This window comes from Dreissena polymorpha, chromosome 12, assembly GCF_020536995.1.
Source record: "Dreissena polymorpha isolate Duluth1 chromosome 12, UMN_Dpol_1.0, whole genome shotgun sequence".
NCBI lineage: Eukaryota > Metazoa > Mollusca > Bivalvia > Myida > Dreissenidae > Dreissena > Dreissena polymorpha.
This window is the reverse complement of record NC_068366.1, coordinates 57,418,443-57,431,660: the sequence shown is the minus strand read 5'-3', so window position 1 is coordinate 57,431,660 and position 13,218 is coordinate 57,418,443. Positions and strand designations below refer to the sequence as shown.

The window sequence follows — 13,218 nt, the reverse complement described above, 5'->3', positions numbered from 1 at the left end:
TTTCTATTTAAAATTCATGAAATAATAAGAATATAAACTGTTAAGTGACCTCTCCCCTTTGTAATAACTAACATTTCGACCTATATAAGTCACGTCGTTAAAGACACAATTAAAAAGGATCACTAACAACGCATGGTATATTACTGGATAATTTCGTTTGTATCAGACATCTTTAAAGGGGCCTTTAAACATTGGATCATAAAAGCTCCAGTAAAAAATCAAGAAAAAAATTAAAAAAGGAAAAGAACATTGCCCGGAGCAGGTTTCGAACCAGTGACCCCTGGAGTCCTGCCAGAGTCCTGAAGTAAAACGCTCTAGCCTACTGAGCTATTCCGCCGAGTACACGTTTTTGACGTATTTTATACCTTATATAAGCAATTTTCTTAGTTTCACAAAATTTAACGACAAAAACAGAACTCTCCAAATTATTCAATCGTTTCGCGTTGCAACGCTTTATAATTTTTAGGTTTTAAAATCGTCAAAAGATGCATATAATGGCTATATTAGAGCATGGTTAATGTTCAGTATTACTGTTTCCTCACAAATATCATAACTAAAACGAAAACTTACGAATCTGAAACAACTTTTTTCAATTTTGTCAATTTCCCAAAGCGTGAAAAGATCCCTTTAAAACAAACTGATTGCTTGCGAGAAAAAAAGTATAGTCCATAATCAATATATTTATTGATACCATTAAACAATAACATTGAAAAGTAGACGTATAACTTAAAACCATGTACATGTGTGTTACTAATAAATATCGCAGTCCATTTGTCAGCTACTAGTATTCATATCGCTATACCGCAAATCCGATGTCATTCTAATGTCCTCACCTGACGTCACGACCGGCGTCTGGTCCTCGTTGATCGCGAAGCGTTTTCGTGTCCAGCTTATGGCGACAAATATAACAGAAATGAGACACAGGAATATCGCAGAGAACTGCATAGCGTACAAAATAGTCCTAGGTCCGTACGCTTCGTAAAGTAGGCCCTCAATCCAAACATAAAGAAGTTGACCGAAGCCTGTAGCGAACACAACCAGCGTCAGCACCATTCCACCAACCTCTATATGCGTATTAATGTACGCGATACCGGCCGGAAATAGCGGCGCAATGAAGAAACCGACTATGGCAGTGAACGCCCATAAGAAATTTTTCCCTCGCGCTGCGAAAATATCCGCGAAGGTAACAGCTAAAAGGTTCATAAATAAATCTATCAAGAATAGTTTGCGCATAGAAATAAAGTGCGCTAAGACGGAGCCCGTGAGTCGCCCAATCGTAAAGCTGCCCCAGTAGACCGTATCAAGATAGGAGGCCTCGTTGCGGGCGAATCGAAGCTCATCTACGGAGAACGTGCGCACGAAATTTCCGAACAGCTGCTCCCCACCCACGAGATTTATGTACAACACAATGATAAACACAAACACGGTGAGACCGAGCTTGAAATTTCCGTTAGCGTAGGTCGCTGGGTTTAGAATAACCAGCAATCGCTTTACTATCCCGTTCTGCGCAAGCGCAACAGTGCTCTCTTCCGGTTCATCCATGTTGTTATATTTGTTCTTGTAACGTCGGAAGCACTTCACGAAGGGGTACAAGAAAACTGGCAGCGCCAGCGTCGCAGAGCATAAACCAATCGTGACAAAAGCTAGGTTAACACGAGATTCCTTTATGACGATGAAATCCCTGCCTCCGGGGAGGGTGACGTCATTGCTCGACGCGTTGACGGAACCATACTCCAAAACGGCGAGGAAAGGGTTAATAATAATTGGAGCTAATAGGGCGCCAATTCCGAAGCCCATATGCATGGCATGCATGGGGGATGCAGATTCGTCTCGCCACAATTCTATCAGCATCCGCTGGCCGGCTGCAACGAAATTGAACGATTACTATTAGCCATTTGCTTAAACACTGTCTTTGTCTCATGTTTTATGGTAATGTTATGGTTAATTAAGACCTAGTCATTTCGTATATTATGGTCAGAAGCAGCTCCTACGAATACATTTTTAATAAACGGCGCATTTATTGTAATCCAACACATCGATGGAGCACGTGTTTCGATAGGATAGACGCTTACCGACGTTGATAAGCCCTGCCGCTGTTCCGACGGAAAAGAACATCACCCAAAGCCAGGTCAGCGAGGCGACGAACGGCATCAATATCACGGCGACGGTTGCTATGGTTTCCGCCAGCGTCACCACGAGGAACTTCCACGTCCTCATGGCGTCTATGACAAGCCCGCCTGCAAGCGCGCCGGCGAATATCCCGAAACCCTGGGCGGAGACTGAGCGCGCTATGTCGGCAGAGGAAGTGTTGAACTTCATGCGTAGATCCACCATAGTGGGCCCTCCGACCTCGAAAAACAGGCCCTGGATAGAATGCGATTGAATAAGTAATGGTACTTTCTATATGCGGCTGAGTAATTTCATAGGAAGTTCAAGACTAACAAATACACACAAAGAGCATAGATAATCAACTATTCGCACAGAGCCAAACAACGGTTATTGCTATAAGATTGTTAGAATATGTTCGATAGCCGCATTAATGATTGTTTGCACTAAGGTAATTTGACCAAACACAACAATACTGTATTCAAAAAGATTATTTACGTAGGCAAAATATGACAATCTTATACTAAAAAAACTGTCCTCTAAAGAGCCGTTATCAATGTGTTTTTATTTCGATGTTTAGGAAGCCCTTCCGTGCCCCAAGATGCATAATGTGATGACCCGGAGTGTGTATCAGTACACTTGCCTAATAAACTTAAGGGGTTCGCGAAAGTTTGGACATATTTTAAAATCTAGCCGAAAATTCCAGCTACATGTGTTTAGTGTTTACTTAAAGACATTCAATTTTGCTGCTTGCGCTGAATATGTGCGGGGGGGGGGGGGGGGAGCGGAGTACCCGGAGGAATCCCCACATGTCCTATCTCACTTGAAGAGGAAGCGGGCATTAAACCCGGGTCGACTAGGTGAGCAGCGCGTGAACCAACCTCTGCGCTAACCGGACAGCTTACCTTTCAATATTTTATGTGTTTTTATACATAAGAAACCAACATGTTTGTGTGATAAGTATCGTCTTGAATCATATGACCAACGTTGATCATTTTGCGCGAATAAAACTAAACATGTCAGGGTCGACAACTGTGACTAATAGGTGTTCACATGTACTACGCAGTGATTCCCATTGTTCATTTTACAGTAATAAACTACAAATGAAGTTGCATAAAAAATTATCGTTATTTTATTTAAGTATGTGTACTTAAGTTGCTGCTTGATTAATCGTTGCACATAATTTTGATTGATTGTTCGCAATGTTTTGCTTACGAAAAAATACTTCGTGCGTCTCGTTCACAAACTTTCATTTTCATGTGATGTAGGTTTATGCAGCTGTCACAAAAAAGAGCGGCACGTGAACTAAAACTAATATTATAACTACTGACTTGCATGTATATTAAGTACACGTGACACGGTAATTATCTTGATTAAACGTGAGATATCTGTCCAACTTAATACCATTGTTTGTTTGCAGAAATTTGTGTTTCAAGTTGATAACATTAGTGTGAATGAAGTTTGATATCTAAGATACATGTATATGTCAATGCATAGATAACGCAGACGATAATAATATATAATAACCTGATTACAAGTATCGGACCTCATTATTTAATGCGAATATTGTCGCTTTTGGTCTTCTTTATTGAGGTTGGTTGTTTAAACCGGAAGCTAAATAACACAATTATTATGCAACAAAGGTATCTAGTTTTAAGATTGTATGCGATGATAACTTCAACCCACCCCCATGCATGAGCCGGTTTAGGGGTATAATACAGACGACATAGACCGATGGTCGAAACATTTATGCAATTCTGATTTTACACATGTTGTTGCTGTTGTTTTCCATATAAATACCTTCTTCGTGGTATTTGCACTATAACAAACTGATAGTTTCCATATAAATATCTACATCAACGTTTTTTGTACTATAACAAACTATACATTTAAAACATATAACCAAGTACATAGAGCTATATGATCCTGCATTACTACTTAAACACATGATCTCAAACCAATCTGTATGAGTATTGGACATAAAGTAAATGTGAATCGTGATAATGATCGAATTTATGCAACAAACGTTCCATTCTTCATGCTCTTCACACGCCATATGCTGTTACAAAGCAGTACGAACATATCCAAATTAACAGTACATACGAAACCCGATTATAAAGCAGTATGTTTATAGAAAATACCGATCAAACAATCCGTTTTTCTGATTCGCTCTCATTCTACGTCGCTACACGAGCGGGCTCGTGTTGACCTACCATGGATATCCAGACCAGCACGAGCATCACGGTAATCAACTTCCTGTTGGTGTCCGACATATTGACTGATATTTACTCCAATTTAAGTATATCCTGTATCCCAACTGCTTTCAAACCATTGCAAAACATTGCTTAAGTCACTGTTTGAGCTCAATCTGTTTACAGCCTTTAACGAACAAAGAATGAATGGTTGGGCCAAATAAACCGTCGTTGTGTGTGTGTATACATGCATACAAGTAAATTCAATCTATTAAGCGTGACGCTATGTACAAATTAAAGTTAGATGTTCTATATCGGTTGAAGTTGTACATTATAGAAAGAAATCCGTGACCTTATGTCGACTACTGCATAGGCTGGTTTGTCAACAACCCATTTCTTACCAGTTAGAATAATAACTTTATATTTATGAATATAGGATGAAATAAAAGCGGCATTTTCACATGTTTTGAACAATGTCCTTAAATGCTTTATATTGATAAATGTTAACATATGATCTAAAAAGCACCAGTAAAAAAATAAAGAATAAATTTAAAAAAAAAAAAAAAATTAAAAATAAGGAAAAAAAATAACCCTTAACATAGCTCGAACCACTGACCCCTGGAGTCCTGGAGTAAAAGTCTAACATTTAGACCACTCGGCCATCCATGCTCATACAATGACACATGTATTTTATACTGTATATAAGCAAACCTGGTAGTTTCACAAAATATAACGACAACAACAGAACTCTCCATATTATTTATTCGTTTCGCGTTGCAACGCTTTATAATTATCAGGTTGTTAAATCGCCAAAAGATGCATTTAATTGCTATTTTAGAGCATGGTTAATGTTCAGTATTACTGTTCCCTCACAAATATCATAACTAAAACGAAAATTTGCGAATCTGAAACAACATTTTTAATTTTGTAAATTAACCAAAACGTGAAAAGGCCCCTTTTATCCATCACCCTTAAGACAAAGAAAGGCATAACATTGTAAAACTACTTATAAACAAAACGAAATAGAAAATCCGAACTCGAGAATAGCCTAAAATGTATTTTTGTATCAAATAATATTAACATTAAAATATGTGTAATCATCTTTATTTATAAGTTATTGAACAAGTTTACTTTCTTGTCAATACTTTGTCGTTTAACTGCTGCACATGCGAACTACTAATCGTTTATTATTGACCGAAATAAAAACGAGTAATCGAAAGTAATTCCTAATATAACTTAGAAAGAATGCAATAATGCCTTACCCTTTAATCTATATTTGAACTGCCTGTTAGAACTGTAAAGCAAAGTAGTGCTTGTGAAAGGGCCATTTTGATATTTTGCATACAAAATAAAAAGATCAACGTCAACAGTATTGGTAACGATTAGCGAGGCAATTATAAAGAACACAAGTTAAGATTTGAAGAAAACCAGATATTAGACACAAACATAAAGCGAGAAACAGCCTTAAAAACAAATGAGATATGACTAGTGGGTAACAGCTCGTCTACAGCGACGATTAACATACAATACAGCTCTGAAATGAGTTTATTTGCAATCCGCAGCTGTGAATATGTTTCCATATTATATAGTTCTCATGTGATTTTTATATTTTTCTGCTCATGAACATCGTATATACGCTTGAGGGATCGTGATTTACCCATGGCTTTAATTTAAAATGGTCTGGGTAGTGCAGGACTAGGTCTGAAGTCCCGTTTGCAAAATTGGATTGAGAGATTTTCTCACTTGATGTGAGTTAATTAGTCCTTATACATGATAAATAACCGAGGTGCTTGTCCGTCACACTGCCAGGAGCCTCAAAATACCAAAATCCAATATGGCCGCCGACGGCCATGTAGAAAAAAAAAATGCCTTTTGGAGTAAAGTTGAATTATCCGAAGGGATATTAAATTATAATTATATATATATATATTATATATATAATTATAAAAAATGTAGTTAACATATAATTTCCATTGTTTTGATAAAGGCGTTATGCCGAAACGTCAATTAAAGAAGTATAATCAGAGAGTTGTGGAGTACAATCAAATGTTTTACCTCTTAATTATGTATTTTTGGTAAGAACTCAGTCATGAGAGGTCTTGTTAAATATGGAGGGTAATTGATCCGGAAAGGTCATGTACAAGGTCATATGATACATCAAAGACCTTGAGTTGACCTTGGACAGTAAAAAACAGTGTATAAACTTTAATGTGACAAATTTTGACGTAATTAATTGAATTAAAATATTGTCGTGCACGTTTGGCGTAATATTGGCACATTTAGATAATTTACGCATGTATTACATATACTCACAGACAAGTGACTAGTAATTTGAAAATTGTCACATTCGGTGGAAAAATACTACAGTGAGCGGGACTCAAACCTAAATGCAGATGGTATGAAAATGTGATAATCGACCAAACCCCTTACCAAGCAAACCAGTGATATTTGTTCAGCGTTGCCTCAAAGTCAAACCGATGTAACATCTATTTGATGTCAGGAAGACTTTGAGCCAATGTCATGTGTTGGTTGGGTATTCACTGAGTCAGCCCCAGTCCTAGGGACTTGCTAACGGGCTTACACCTTATTCCATATGGCATTATAGCAAACAACGCACACAATTCATCAACATGAAATCATTCTCATTTTACTAGGTTTAAATTTTACTTTGTTTCACATAGATAACATACAGTTCCAAAGTTAGTCATTTCAAGTCAGGTTTCCACAAGGTGAATTGTCCACTTTACAAGACACAATGTGATGCGAAGCACCCCAGCAGCACGACACGGACAACGTCGAGTAACGCACTTTCCTGTACACTTGCACAATATCAATAAGCTCCGTGGTAAAGGCTTCAGGCACTTTTTGGGCAACAGCATGCCAAGGTGCTCCTCCCATCCACCATGTATAACTGGTGCCAGCCGTGTCTCGGGACCATCAATATTTATAAGCAGTTTATATGCCCTATGTATAAGAAAGGCTCCTCTACGAATATGTCCTTTGATATTACACTGCTTGTAGGAGGTAGGCAATCAAGTCCAGCACTAGCACTGGTATAGTTCTCTAGTCGGAGATGGTCAAATGTTTCCGCAGTTGTCGTCGATCTGGCCCCTGCCCATCTAATGCTTCATCCTAATCTGAAAAGGTATCTGTCTCTCCAAAATTCATTAAAAACTGTACCGGGTCAGAGGTCACAGCTGCATGCTTGGTTCCCACTTTACTCATGCAGTCGACGCATGTCAGTATGTGAGTCTTTATCATTGTCTTTGCCAGCAGTGTCCCAAGCCGAGAAATTGCCTGATGCAACGGAAGCATTCGACGCTTCTCACCAGTACCATACTTCTGCCATATTTCTTTCATACCGAGTGTCTGAAAATATGGAGTAAAGTGAAGCAATAATGCAAAGCTGTCGCTGTCGTTGGACATCACAACAACTTTTTGACACTGTTTGATACGAGCAGCCTACTCAACATGAGCCACTACCCTGGCATTGGCCTCCTCAATCCAGTTTAACAGTTCAGAAATGACTTCATTACCAAACTTAATTGCTCGAAGAGCTTCATTGTCAGAGACAACTGAACTTGCAATGATAGGGTTGGCACAGACGTCATTGCACACTATATACCTTACCAATAGATGAAGATTACGCCTATTTTCCTTGGATGCCCAGAATTTATAAAGTTGTTGTGGGATTGGTGTGTCTCTGCTCATGTCAATTATTGCAATACCTGTTGCTTCGTCTCCGCGCCGCAATCGTTCACATTCCTTTACAGACATTTTAACGTTTGAGTCTAGTACAAGATGAATGTACTCTGGCCCCTCACATATGCTTGACGCTGAGTTGATGACAGCATTGATTGCACCACCCAGAGTCGAAAATTGTGCAAGTGGCATCTGTCGCATCTTAGACATGAAGTCCACGATGACATGAGTGGGAAGAAGAGATTCCCGACTCCATTTACTGATGTCCAGTCTAGATTCAATCTCCCCAATAAGTTTTGACCATCAAATAATGGAGATGAAGAAATCAAATCATGGGATAATATCTGCTTGAGGGACATGCCTTGACGCTGAGTTGATGACAGCATTGATTGCACCACCCAGAGTCGAAAATTGTTCAAGTGGCATCTGTCGCATCTTAGACATGAAGTCCACGATGACATGAGTGGGAAGAAGAGATTCCCGACTTTATTTACTGATGTCCAGTCTAGATTCAATCTCCCCAATAAGTTTTGACTTATTAACATGGGCAGGAAGGTCACCATCAAATAATGGACATGAAGAAATCAAATCATGGGATAATATCTGCTTGAGGGACATGCCTCGTTCCTTTGCAATGTCCATGCTCCCCTGTGCATCTGCCATATCGTTGGATAACGGGGCTTTCCGTTCCTTAAGAATAGCTTTTGATGTCAATAATGACTGTTTAAGCTGGTCAGTGAACTTGGGAAGCTTTCTCTTTGAAATGGTGGAACTGATTTTTTTGGCTTTCTCCACTATTCTCTCCTGCCTGTATGCGCGGTAAACACGTTCACCATTTTCAATACATTTGCGAAGCCTTACAGCAACCTCTTTGTCAACAGCCAGTTTTGTCAGTAAATTGTGTAGTGGAACGGGAACATTGACCGTCACTGTGCATGGGTTCTGACGTTCGAGCACATAGTCCAACAACATTTCTAAAATGTGGTTGAACAAGTGACGACGAGTGGTGCTCAGCGAATGCTGAAGATGACATTCGGTGTGATCCATCGGCTTGTTGGTAGTTAGAAGCTTGAGGAGCCTGGTGATGGACCCTATCTCATGGAAAAAAGCTCACATTCTGCTACTGCAACAGAATTGCGTGTCTCTCCTACAACATAGTGACCTCCTGGACCCTTTGATACTCTCTGAATAGTCTGCTCAACATTCATATAACCTGCAACACTGCACAATCAGCCTGGGCGGTCTCGAACAATCCATTGACCAATGGAAAAGCGCCGATAAAGCTCAGGATGTGTGAACTCCATTAACTTTATTTGTTCAAGGTACCATGAACCGTAACGAAAGCAGTTAATGCAGTCATATTCAGCAAAAATTTGCATGGAATCTTCAATGGTAGCTACATGCAGATTCCAGTTTCCTTCTCTGTCAGAGACTACCGCATTTTTGACGATGGACACTAACTGCAACCAAACACTAAAGACTTGGCAAAGCTCAGACTTAGCCTCAAATTCTTACTGAAACTCAAGAAAGTCTTGATGCGATTGTTCCATCTGCCCGTTAATAACCTCAAACTGCTCTGGACAGCGTCATTGCCAAAATGCATGTTTTTCAGTTCCTTCATCTGCTCCAGAAATGGGTATGTAGCTTCGTCCAAAAAGCTTGCCACCCAAGTTTATGAATAAGTCCTCCACCATCAGCATACAATGTACCAGTGAGGGCCCGTACATAATGGCTGCCGTTCAACACTGTCTCTATCACACCTGGTCCAGACACCCCACATTCGATCAATGCGTCATCTAGGCCAAAGCCTCACAGAAGTTTGCCTTGACATCTAAGCAGAACACGGGTCCAATGGAAAGGGCCCATACAAAGAAAGAGGTCGCTGAACTTGTTCGTCTCGTGTAGGTAAATGTCTGCTGCAAGAGCAAAAACACCCTCATCACACCATATTGCCAGCGATTCCTGATTTAACTGTCTTCGCACACTCTGACAATTAGTGAAGCAATGTCTGACTGTAGCACGCTCAGTGATAGGTCTTGGTATAATAGATAGGAAGACAACACGCATCATCGGCACCACATCAGAAGAAACAAGCATATGAACGGCGGCCCAGATATGAGGATTTTCTATTTCTGAACCATTGCGCAGAACACTTATAGTGAATTCACGTTTTGTGGCTACATTCCGGGCAGTTTGTGTATCGAGCAACGTAGCCTGCTTAGTTTCAGGATGCAGCAACATATCTTGTGATGAGGCTGGTCTAACTATTGGCTTGATATGGGGAGGTACCTCTTGACATGGTAGCTTTGTCTTCAGAATTGGATGTGCATGGCTTATTCCAGTATTGGACACTGTGTGTTTGGAAAGAGGCCTATTCACTGTGGCATCTTGAAATACCACTAGGGCAGCATAATGTGAACCTTCGGTACCAGATATTGATGATTTGTCAGCATAGTCTGAGTTGTCCATTCCAGCCATAATGTAGTCCTCTTTGGTGAAAGAACTGGGTATTGGGGTTTCTCCATCTTCTGAGCATTTCACAGCATAGCTAGCAAGAAGACTGCGGGAAGATCTGATGGTTTGATAACTTGAACATGCACCAATTCTGTTGAAAGCAGTGAGAGGGCTCCTGCTTCGATCTCTTTCATAAATTGCATGGCCAAGCATCATATGCAATTGTGTTCGCGTCAATCCACTATGACTGATGTACACAAGCATCTGGAATAGGCAGTGTAGCTGTGTACTCTTATGGTCTCTCAACCAGGTTTATGTTTGTTCTGGTGGAGGATGATCTGCCTGTGTTGGTTAAGGACCATGTAATAACTGTTCATCTTCCTCCTCATGTACCTCATCTTCAAGAGGCTGTAGAAGCTCCTTAATGTCATGCACACTGCTTTGAAAAAAAGCTTGTACTTAGGGACCTTAAAAAGAGCTGACAAAAAATAAAGTTTATCAAAATAGCAGCCAGCATGCCGTGGTAAACATTTAGCAATACTATACCGTGACTTTCCTGCTTTTGAAAATAAAATGATCGGATCAATGTTTGCAATCAAAATGCACTAATAAGCATAAAATTAAATGATTATCTATAAAGAGGAATGGTTATATTGCATATTTTTATATATTTTAAATTTTGAATACAAATATCATATGCAAATAAACATTTGACAATTTAAAACTGCATAATTAACCGTTACATTTTAGTAAAATTGAAGCTGTCAATGCAGCAAATCAACGAATCAACGGACTGAGCGATATTAATGACAAAATGACCTTGTACATGCCGTTTCAAGGTCATTTTGACTTTGAAAAGATACATTGATAACTTAAATGAATGCCGGACAAAACCCCTCCCGGATAAAAACCCTCCCGTCAGTTTTATAGGGGCCGCACGAAAACCCTCCCATTAATAAACGGGGACGAACAAAAACCCTCCCATGAAAAACGGGGAAGGACAAAAACCCTTCCATGAAAAAACGGGACCGGACAAAAACCCTCCCGTGAAATCTGAGCCACGAATTCAACTCTCAACAATTATTTATTCATTTTTAATCCGAAATCGGTCATTTCCGAATGTAATTTCCGACATTTGTATTTTGTTGTCGGTTATCCGAGATATTTATTTTTGTAATAGTGACTTCACTTCAGTAGGTAATATTACACTATATATTGACTAATTAAAATATTTCCGAATTGAAATGTTGTTATTTTACACCCATTTGACGTCAATTATATATGTTTGAACTAAGATTTGTATTATTACTTAGTATGATAAGAACTACGATATTCATGATTACTTAGTATGAATAACAAGTAGGGTGTTTATATAAAATATATAAAATATCAAATTGTGCGCCGGCCAGTGCATTATGAACATCAAAGTCGTGTTTCTTTTTTAGTTATCACCGCAAAAATAACAGAGGCGGACACAGGCTTCCCAAGACATTCTTTATTTCGTTTTATAACAAGTATTATAAAAGTCTAGACAGTATAATGTTACATACATTGACAAATAAGCATAATCAATTGATAAACAAAAACCAACATTGTAGACACTTGTGTGCCTTTACACAAACAAATTGCTTTTTATATGTTGCAGATTCACAGTATGATATTTTGAACGAATGTTGTCAGCATTGAATGATTTTTTCGGACACAGAATGCAACATTGTGTGAAGCAAATACATTTGTCGGCGTTTAATTGCTTTTAATTGATTATGTGATTAAACTACTTAAAAACTAAAAGTAGTTGCAGATTCACAATTTGCTATTTTGAGTAAATTTAGCGGATTAATGAATGCAACAATGTGTGAAGCAATTACGTTTGTCGGTGTTTAATTGCTTTCACGGGAGGGTTTTGTCCGCAGTTGCAGATTCACAGTTTGCTATTTTGATACATATTATTGTATGCCATTAACTAGTTAATTGTTATGATTAGCTGATTAGTGGGCCTAAATAACCGAATCATTGACATATTTGACAATACAGTAAGCTTTATATATTGTCTGCAAAAATGCAATTGAAAACGTTACAGTCAAAGCTAAATTAAATAAGTAATTAAGACAAATTAGTTACATGCTAACGAATTGTTAGTTGTTAACAGAATTTTACTTTCATTTTCGCAAAGTTTTCAGAAACTTCCCGGAAAGCACGTTTTTTGCATGAATGAGCGTATGACGCGATTAAACGTTGCACTGTATCGTATTGCATTCAATCTAAATTTAAATTCACTTATCTACAAATGGCTTCATTTTATGTTTTAATTGATGTTGTTATTATATTGGATTATCGGATATAATATGCACATTAGAAAGCGGTATGTTTACAGTTAATGGATACACATTTTCTTTCAATTTCTCACCCCTAAAAACACAATACACACAATGGGTAATTTTTATCGGATTAATGAATGCAACACTGTTTCTTTTACGGGAGGGTTTTTGTCCGGTCCCGTTTTTTCATGGGAGGGTTTTTGTACTCCTCCGTTTTTTTCATGGGAGGGTTTTTGTCCGCTCATGTTTATTCATGGGAGGGTTTTCGTCCGCCCCCTATGAAAATGACGGGAGGGTTTTTATCCGGGAGGGGTTTTGTCCGTATTCCAACTTAAATTTATCCTACACACTATATTTAGTCAGTATATATATTTATTATAAATGTATATTGTTGTTACGGTAAATAAAGGTAAAAATTGTATTATGTCAATGGCGGCCATCTTTGA

The 13,218-nt window shown here is 38.7% G+C and overlaps 1 protein-coding gene across 2 annotated transcripts; it reads right to left on the bottom strand.

Moving 5' to 3' along the window:
• Positions 1-667: 667 nt before the first annotated feature.
• On the bottom strand, positions 668-4,598 carry LOC127853466 (sodium-dependent glucose transporter 1B-like). Of its 2 annotated transcripts, none has more exons than XM_052388015.1 (3): positions 4,320-4,598; positions 2,073-2,364; positions 668-1,862 (listed from the first exon to the last, which is right to left on the bottom strand). In XM_052388015.1, the coding sequence occupies exons 1-3, from the start codon at positions 4,377-4,379 to the stop codon at positions 775-777; spliced, it is 1,440 nt and encodes a 479-aa protein (XP_052243975.1). In that variant the 5' UTR covers positions 4,380-4,598; the 3' UTR covers positions 668-774. The 2 variants fall into 2 exon arrangements, with proteins under 2 accessions (XP_052243975.1, XP_052243976.1); XM_052388016.1 differs by having other exon boundaries at positions 4,248-4,327.
• Positions 4,599-13,218: the final 8,620 nt, after the last annotated feature.

Bases quoted from the DNA above. Each gene is read 5' to 3' on its own strand.
- LOC127853466 (XM_052388015.1), bottom strand. From the start codon at position 4,379: ATGTCGGACACCAACAGGAAGTTGATTACCGTGATGCTCGTGCTGGTC. The intron at 2,365-4,319 runs GTAGGTCAACAC...CATTCTATCCAG, and splicing joins TGCTGGTCTGGATATCCATG to GGCCTGTTTTTCGAGGTCGG. The intron at 1,863-2,072 runs GTAAGCGTCTAT...ATTTCGTTGCAG, and splicing joins GGCAGGGCTTATCAACGTCG to CCGGCCAGCGGATGCTGATA.